This window comes from Fragaria vesca, linkage group LG7, assembly GCF_000184155.1.
Source record: "Fragaria vesca subsp. vesca linkage group LG7, FraVesHawaii_1.0, whole genome shotgun sequence".
Classification (NCBI taxonomy): domain Eukaryota; kingdom Viridiplantae; phylum Streptophyta; class Magnoliopsida; order Rosales; family Rosaceae; genus Fragaria; species Fragaria vesca.
The window spans coordinates 10,960,759-10,969,919 of record NC_020497.1 but is presented as its reverse complement, the minus strand read 5'-3'; the positions used below and the strand labels follow the sequence as shown (position 1 = coordinate 10,969,919).

General features: G+C 37.3%; 2 protein-coding genes and 1 pseudogene across 3 annotated transcripts in view; 2 read left to right on the top strand and 1 right to left on the bottom strand.

Annotated features, from left to right (window-relative positions):
• Window positions 1-2,204: 2,204 nt before the first annotated feature.
• LOC101307444 (RING-box protein 1a-like) lies at window positions 2,205-2,540 on the top strand. Its single transcript, XM_004308562.1, has one exon. It carries the CDS (start codon window positions 2,205-2,207, stop codon window positions 2,538-2,540), a length of 336 nt encoding a protein of 111 aa, XP_004308610.1.
• A 701-nt stretch (window positions 2,541-3,241) lies between these two features.
• LOC101314989 (ribosomal protein S10, mitochondrial-like) lies at window positions 3,242-5,656 on the bottom strand. The gene is made up of 3 exons (XM_004307089.1): window positions 5,586-5,656; window positions 4,667-5,041; window positions 3,242-3,699 (listed from the first exon to the last, which is right to left on the bottom strand). The coding sequence occupies exons 2-3, from the start codon at window positions 5,017-5,019 to the stop codon at window positions 3,675-3,677; spliced, it is 378 nt and encodes a 125-aa protein (XP_004307137.1). The 5' UTR covers window positions 5,020-5,041; window positions 5,586-5,656; the 3' UTR covers window positions 3,242-3,674.
• A 242-nt stretch (window positions 5,657-5,898) lies between these two features.
• The window catches only part of LOC101307162, an 11,321-nt pseudogene continuing 8,058 nt past the window's right edge, over window positions 5,899-9,161 (top strand). The window contains exons 1-7 of the transcript XR_185345.1: window positions 5,899-6,040; window positions 6,606-6,919; window positions 7,355-7,531; window positions 7,657-8,059; window positions 8,195-8,321; window positions 8,426-8,460; window positions 8,656-8,749. The product of XR_185345.1 is annotated as an uncharacterized LOC101307162 (transcript). The remainder of the gene's footprint in view (window positions 6,041-6,605; window positions 6,920-7,354; window positions 7,532-7,656; window positions 8,060-8,194; window positions 8,322-8,425; window positions 8,461-8,655; window positions 8,750-9,161) is intronic.

Sequence of the window (9,161 nt, the reverse complement as noted above, 5' to 3'; positions counted from 1 at the left end):
TAATGGAGTAACTCCAACTTTTGCATCCTTTACGTCAAGTTCCTTTGTTAGGAATTCCTTCATACCCCAGAAAAATAAAAAATAAATTATGATTGAGAAAAACATCAGCATTGTTCTCCAATTACAGGGAAAAGAAGGAAGAGGATTGAGGGACACTGCATCTCTTGAAAGCGGTCTCGTCTGAGTCTAGCAGTGGGAAGACAAAATATTGATGTTGGCACAATGTGTTTGCTTCTTTTGCAGTCTCTCAAGGAAAGCCTAAAGAGAAGGAGAGGACATCCAGTAGGTATCAAGAACAAGATGCCATATGGAACTGCTGGAGCATGGAAGAAGGATCCCATAGAAAAGAAGAAGTCTTCAAAGAAGAATCTTCTCGAACAATTGAAGAAGGAAGTTGAGGTAGCTATTATTCCACTCCCACGAGATTGGAGTTAGCTTTAGTTTAAATTTTTTGTTTTTTTGTTTTTTGTTTCCTAGCCTAATACTTGTTACGATAACTTCATTAGTCTTCTGGGTTGCTTCTATACCTTTTATTTGTGACACAATGATGTGTTGTGAAAGGTGAGAGGTTTAGGTGTAACGCGCTTTAGAGGGCGAGGTTATATGTAGTTTGTATTAAGCTTGCAATATGCAAGTTGTGCCGATATATGAGTATGGTTGTTTACCCGTTATACTCTCATATTTTGGGGCACGTTTACTTGGAATGGATTTTATCAGGAATGGAAAAAGGAAGGAATGAGAGACGAAATGAAATAGTATGTGGAGAGTTCAATTCTATTGAGTTGTTTACTTATCATATGAAATTAGAACATGAATGGAATTAAGTATGACTAATGTTGTTTACTTACCGTATAGAATTGGAATTAAAACTAATTTGATTACTAAACTACCCTTAAAAAAAGTCCGTCACGTATTTCTTTTGTTGACAAACAAAAAAGTATGTTTTTTATTTTTATTTTTATTTTTTAATATTTTTTTTATAAGATTAAGCACCAACTTGTAAGTGCATCTCCATAACCACATTACTGTTTCATGGTACTTCTACATGCTTATTTGATCACTATAACTATCAAATATTGTGAATGTAGTGAGTACGTATAATTGAAAGAGTTGAGAGGGTGTTTTTGGTTGCAGAACCAACATTCATATGTAGAAGATATAATTTTGATACTTACTTTCCTACATGAGACCTCAAATCAAGGAACAAATATATATGTTTGAAACCTGGTGATTCGATGCAACCGATCATCAATCACTAGAAGTACAAACACAGCTTCTATACAAGCCTATCGTGCACATAAATTTCTTTTCAATGTTCTGATGTTCTAATGACAATAAAAACTATATATTCAAGGGTTGGGTAATTTGAGGTTATTGAAATTATGTGAGGATATTTTGAGTACAAAATGTTCATTTCTGTTGGTATCATTCTTAAACCCACATCTCCCTTTGGTATTACAAATTCGGGTCATCAATGAATCAACTCCGGGTTTGAAGGTGGGACCCACAACAATTCTCATTCCAGTGATTCCACTATAAGCAAGTAAACACAAGAATTCTTTTATCCCGTAATCATTCCCACACATCTATATTCCATTCCTTGTAGGAAAACATGCCCTTGGTGTTTGTAATCTCTAGCTATATTTCCGGCCGGCATCATCTAATAATATGAACCTTTTATTTAAGCAGAAACAATGTAAGAAAGGTGTGGGTGGTTTACCAGATAACATGCGTAAGAACACTATCAGTATCTGCCCCAAACTACGTAATCTCCATTTAAAACAATACTTCAACGTGCTCTCGCCTCTCAATATTCTCATATTCAGGATTTTGGTTGTCTTGCATATGTCACTAATGTACACCCCAACACATAGAAATTTGATCCTTGTGCTCATAAATGTATATTTGGTAGATATAATTTCGCTCAAAAGGCATATAAACTTTATCTATCTAACAACCAAATAGAGATATTCAAGGATAACAACCAATTAAAGAAAGCCTACAATTAGGAGTGTGATTAAGAAGAAGATTCTACAGAGACATTCTAGGACTTGTATCCTAGATAGGATTCGATCATGAGTGAGTGCCTGATCTATATATAAGACCCCTTGCCACACCTTGGTATTGCATCTTCATTCCAAGACGTGCAAGTCGATCTCCTTCTTACTAGAAATTAATCAATGACAACTGACTCTGACGTGACGATGGTGGACGTGATCGGTGGTGTTGCAGGTGCAGGTGTTGGTCCTTCGAAGAAGAAGACCGACAAGCGATTTGAAATGAAGAAGTGGAGCGCAGTGAGTATGTGGGCGTGGGATATTGTGGTGGAGAACTGCGCCATCTGCAGGAACCATATAATGGAGCTGTGCATAGAGTGCCAAGCCAACCAGCAGAGTGTGACGAGCGACGAGTGCACGGTGGCTTGGGGAAGTTGCAACCATGCCTTCCACTTCCACTGCATTAGCCGATGGCTCAAGAATCGTCAGGTCTGTCCCTTGGACAACAGCGAGTGGGAGTTTCAGAAGTATGGTAATAGCTAAAACCATGTCAAAACGATCCAAATACGTTTGCTTTGCTTTGCTGTTGTTGTTGTTAGTAATAATAACTGAGTTTTAGGGTTTTCAATTTGAAGTAAAAATAAATATAAGAGTTTTGATTCCTAGTATATTACTTTGATCTGTCATGAATTGTGTCTGCAATTAGTTTGATATATACCAATTGTAACAAGTCTGTCTCGCACAGAAAGTGCTGCTTATATCAGGCTATTATGCTTTTGCTCAAGTAGCAAAGACCTCTCCAACCTGGGTTTGAGGAATATGTCTGTCTTGTGTATAAAGCAAACATCTTTCCAAAAACCCTAAGTCGTACAAGGTTGTTCAGCGGCTTGTCAGGTCTAAATTACAAAGGTTAGTTTGGGATTCAAATGTACAGTCGAACAAATACAAGTTATAAAACTAGATGTCTCAATTGTTGCATACAAAGCCTTCAACCTCAAAGGAGCTCCATATAGAAGCATCATGATTAAGACTTTTTTAATTTTTTTATTTTTATTTTATTTTTTTAAGAAGATCAAGAATTGAGACCCTGTGAACCAAAGAAACCTAGACTTAGGCCAGTACACTCTGCCTGAAGAACCAAAGAAAAACAACCCACAAATGACCTTTGAGATTTCGGTATTCGATTCGATCTGTTTTGTCAAGATTTAAAACTGCACCAACTGCACTTTCTTCTTACACAAACTTGGTAAATAATATGTAATCAACGATAGGATGAGCATCGTAAATTCACAATCAATTCAATCACATGATTTGTTCATCATCTCTTTCTTACTAACTTTGGCATGACCACATAGTATGACAATTAATTTAACATGTGAATATGAGTTGCAGACATCATTTTCAACGCTCTGGCTGACAAGGCTATTGCAATGCTGATGCTTACCTTATTTCATGGAAGCGAAAAAAGTTGTTTTACATAAAAACTAACCACCCATTCGCTAAGTCTACAAACATATAATAATTAATGTTCCTTGCAACTAAATTCTCATGAAATGACTGAAATCCTTTGGTATCATCATTAGATCTATGAGGCAAACTGACGACTTCTCCAATGATAAATCTGACCATTGCCGTCAACTTCTACACAATTGATGGTGTGTACAATGAGACACCTTTTCAACTGGAAATTATAGACTTCAACCTGGAGATGCACACAGATACACAGTAAAGAAAAAGTGTCAATCATTGTTTTAAAATCTTGTTTGTGTCCTCTATTCTAGGCTTTTACCATCAGTGATGCAGAACTGGTAAATTTAAGTTCATTTTTGAGTTGACCACATGCATTTTCAAGTCTCCAACTTAACTAGATGCATATCTATACATGACAATTAAATATGAGTTCATGATATATCAACAATTAAAAAGTACGGATGAAATGTCCACTAAATTATTCAATTGAATGCATCGTATCTTCAATCGTATCACACAGATAACAACAGTAATTGATATGACAAATGGATATTGATCAACTAAGATTCAGACACAATATCTATGGTTACACCCAGAAAAGACAAAAAAAAAAAAAAAACAAGGGCGGATGACCATTATGGTCCAATCTATCTCTATTTATTGGTAAAATTAAGGACAAATAAGCAGATGGTTCAAGACAGGGTAGCTGATTCTTCCAGTTAAACATGAGTGAAAATTGGTCCTTCAAAGCCCTCATCACAGTACATAAATCAAGTTTATTTCATCAGTTCTGAAAGAAACTATCTCTTTGACTCACGTTTGAAATATATACTGTACATGAAACCGATCAGTACCATGGCTAATGTAACTTGAAGCCAATCAGCTCTGAAGTATGTTTCATAGCTCAATTTTGAAATATATAAACCTTCCGTAAAACCATGCAGTATAATGACTAATGAATGGCCAATCACCCTATCAGTAAATGATTTTGAGATTTTTAAGTGCCATCAACTCTAACCAAGAAAAGATGAACAGATTATAGCCTTCAAATTTAACCTTCAATGAGTCAACTTGCTGACAAAATTGTTAAGAAAGCAACCAAAACTGTACAAATACATATCACATTGTATACAATTCAAAATCACATTCTAGTTAAATAGAAAACGTAAGGTGACTGGATGTAGTAAAGAACATCTTACCCCAATTCTGCTGTAGGAGTCGTTTCAGTTTCCTTATTAAGCAAAGTCTGGAGCTTTCCCTTATCCAAACGGGTCTTGGTATTGAATATAATTTCATACTGAGCTCCAAGTATACGCTGGCGTTTCAACCAAAAGAACTTCTTCTGCAACTCATTTGCTTTTGTGTCTATGACCAGAAGTTGCTTTTTGGTTATCATATGAAACTGCTCTCTGGATTTCTTATCAACATGAGGCGATCGTAGCACAGTATATAACACTCGTGTGTCAGGCAACCGAACCCTCCGCGCGCAAGCTGGAAGTCCCAAGGGGTGTTTATCAAAAGATCGAATCGCAACGCATATTCTGGTTGTCATTACTGCTGCTCCAACTCAATGCCTATAACACCATGCAAAGAGATTACAATCGAAATCAGATGAATATCTAGCAGATAAACACAACCAGCCGCACAACTCTCAACAGAAACACAAATTTACAAAAGTCCAACAAGCCAAAGAAATAAACTCCCACAAAACTAGATACAGAATCCAATAGAAACCAGAAACACCTACATTTCAAGAACTGAGAACTTGCAAATATGATAAACACATTATTAACTCTCCATGTTCTTGTTTAATCTCTCCCTAACTGGAATTTTAAGTTCTTATATTCTTAATTTCAAAACCTAAGTACTCTACTCAAACCAGAAGCTATGTAACTAACAACCAAAGTAGAATCCAACTCCAATAAGCGCATCTCCGCTGTAATTGAAAATGCAAAGCACTTGGCTTCACCATATAACAATAACGATTATAAACCAAAACCCATGAAAAACAGATTTCAATGGCATTATATAGAATATAGTTCTTGAAACAAGGAAGAGAGCAAGCCCAGATATTCGATTGAAAGAAATGAAACGTGAAAACCCAGAAATTCAACTTACCAATTACGGCGTCACCGTCGAGGCCAGAGACAGAGAGAGAGAGAGAGAGAGAGAGAGAGAGAGAGGTAGTCCTTAGGTTTTGACAGAACTAAAGATTTTTTTTTCTTTATTCTACGAGGGGCATCGCACGACGCCGTTTGGGATTTATTTACCTATGCGATTGGGAAGAGTAAAGGTTAAAAGTTAAAAGGTGGAGGCAAGGTGAAAAAAAGATTGATACTTTGAAAGGTTTAATGAACTTTGATTCCTATGCTCTGTTGATCCAAGAGCAGTCCTGAAATCACAGACAGAAAGATCACAGTGGCCTCTAGTTATACTCATGGACTCTGCCGCCTTCCAATGCCTTGAAAGCTTGCTCCTTTGCGCTACTCTTGGCCTCTCTTCTCTTCATCTTCATCATCATCATCAGGTCTCCAACAAGCCCAAGACCAAGACCACTTGCTCAGCCTCACAAGGTTCTCACTTTTGCTGCTTACCCTTTTCATTATATTGTTGAAATGTATCGAAAATTGTGGCAAGGTTCAATCTTTAAGTGATTTTCTGCTTACCCTTTTCATTTTATTGTTGAAATGTATCGAAAATTGTGGCAAGGTTCAATCTTTAAGTGATTTTCTGCTTACCCTTTTCATTGAATCGATTACTCAACTTGTGCCTTGGTCTTTAACTCAATGGCAATTTTCTGCTTACCGTTTTCATTTCGTTGTTGAATTGTAATTGTGTCAGGGTTCAATCTTTAACTCATTTGCTGCTCACCCTTTTCATTTCACTGTTGAATTGTATTGGAAATTGTGCCAAGGTTCAATGTTTAACTCACTTGCTGCTTACCCTTTTCATTTGATCCTTGATTTTTATTGAAAATTGTGGCAAGGTTCAATCTGCAACTCATTTTCTATTTACCCTTTTCATCAGATCATTGAATAACATTTAAACTGTGCCTCAAATTGCATTTTCAGGACACTTACAGTCATGCAAGAAAGAACCCATTTTCTGATGTGTTTGATGTTGCCCTGTCTGTGTCAGATATTGGTCATAAACCGCAACAAGAAGCCGAATTAGATGTGTTTGATCAGTTCAGTCCAAATGAAAAACCCTTTGATCTTCATTCAGTATAAAGAAGAACCCTCGTTTTGAGTATAGTCCAAAATAGAGCTTTGAATGGTAAAGCAGAGGCCTTTGAATTCACAAATGTTTGGACTGTGTTTAGCTTTAACTTGGCTCCTGTAGAAATGCTCAGCAGTGTGAGAGTGTATCTAGTAATGGCATCACCACGCCTCTCATCCGGGTTCGACATCTAAGCCTCAATCAAGCAAGGCTGCTTGGCAATTTGATATAGGGTTAGTTTTGTGTCTATTTCATTTTCAATTTCTTTGATTTTGATGAATTTTGAGAATAATTTTGCTCTTTGTTTTACGGATATGAGTTGTAGCATATAATAAGTTATCTGGGTATCTGGGTCTATGAGCAATATAAATTTACTATTGACGAATATCATGAATATGGGTAATCAAAATCATGAACTAAGATCAGTATTGTGAACTAAGATCAGTATTGTGTTTTGCTCTGAGAACGAAGACCATGAATATGTTATCTGGGTATTTGATTTAGAATTTTGTTTTTTGGTTCCTTCAGATTTGTCATGCAATATTTATTATTTTTTATTCTAGTAATTTGATACTGGATTGGTTTACAGATATCCAATTGATATTGTTGGGTATCAGGATGCAAGGAACTTTGTCTCTGGGAATTCCTTACGTGCTTTGATGAATTAGGTACAGAAGATTGGACTATGTTTCCGGCGAGCCCAGAGCTTGATGGTGGCTTTTTCTGGAAGCTCTCTTCCTTCTAAACACATTCCTTGCAGTTGGAAGGTGGATTGAGGTTCCTCCTTGCAGGCGGCGACTGTGGACGATTCCGGCCAATTCCGACTGAATTGGTTTGACTCCCAGGTATGAAAAATACTCCTTTTGCTTCAATCTCCATGTTTGGTTTAGTTAGTAGTCTCAATTCGAAGATTTTTAAGGCGGCATGTAGGGTTCAACCTCTAACTGATCCCGTAACCAAACCGGTGTAGGGTTTGAACCCGGATCCTGAAACAAATAGAGTAAAAGCTATACTTGTCAAAGAAGAAGAGAGGGAGATATAAATGAAGAGGGAGTGGAACCTCCCCTTGGGGTTCTGTTGGGTCGCAAGCGCAGGAAAACCAAGTTGGCCAAGAGACCAAGCCAGGCAACTGAGCCTGTTCAAATGGCACCGGAAGGGGCGGAGCCGGTTCAAATTGAGCCGGTGCCTGTTCCTGTTGAGCCGGAAAACTCGAGAAATGGCCCTCCTAGGGTTAGTGTTTCCATGTTCGATGACTCAGTGGAGAATCACTTCAGAGTCATGCACAAGATTTCTGAGCTCTGTGGTGAAGCCGAAGATGAGCTGCTGCCAGAGACCGAGCTTCAACGCTTACAATCGTCCACCACTTTCCTCTGGTAAACATTAAGAACAGTCTCTCTTCGTTTCTTTGTTGAATTTTTGTAATCATATTGTTAAGAATCAAAGTTTGATTGTGTTTATAAACCCACATGGTTGTGAAGAGTTTATGGAGTTGAGTGTGATTGTTGAAGGGAGTGGGCAGATTTTAAGTATGAACCCAGGGATGTTCAATTCGCTTGCGAAGCAGGAAGCCCAAATGAGGAGGATGTTATCAGTGGGATAAACTTGCGGCAGTTTTCCTCTGCATCTGTTCCACAGGTTTCATCTTTGCGCCTTTAGTATCCTGGGCTATTCACATTTTTAGAATGTAGTGTTAGAATGGCTCATATGATCTAACTAGATTGATTTACATGTTGATGCAGAATGAGGCGTGGGACACATCCTCTCCAGAGTTGAGGTACTTGAATTGAGCTTATCATAAGGCCTATAGTACTGATTTTAGTTATTTCTCTCTGAACTCAATGAAGTTCATTATTATTTTTGGTTCTTTATAAAGATATCTCGAACTTATGCTATGAGATACGTTTAAGAATTTATGCATTGAAATATGTTGATATGTGCCTTGAAATGTTTATTCTATGGTTTCCTGCAGCCAAGACTTTGTGATGTATGTTGGAGGGCCTGTTTGGGCATTGGATTGGTGTCCTAGAGTTCATGAAAGTCATGACTGTCCTGCCAAATGTGAGGTATGTGATTTTTTATTCCTTTCCTTATTGTGCTTGTAGCTATGGCTTTGGATTTAGTTTATATTATCATGAGTCATATTCCAAATTGTAGTTCTCTTATATATGTCACCCATGAAATTTTCCACAAATCGACTCAACAGATTCCTTGAGAATGTACAGTGCCTCCTTGTTATTGGCATTGCCAGTATGTTTGCTTAAGATTTACATAATGAATCTGAGAAAAAGAAAAAGAAATTAAAGTAATGAATACTAAAAGTTTGTAGAAAATGTATTCAACATTCATGTGGGAGATCAATGTATTCTTTTCCAGTACATAACGTTTCATATATATATATATATATACACACACACAATCTGTTTCTGGTGCGGACGTCCGTACGGGTTTTCCGTACGGATTTCCGCCGTTTCTCCA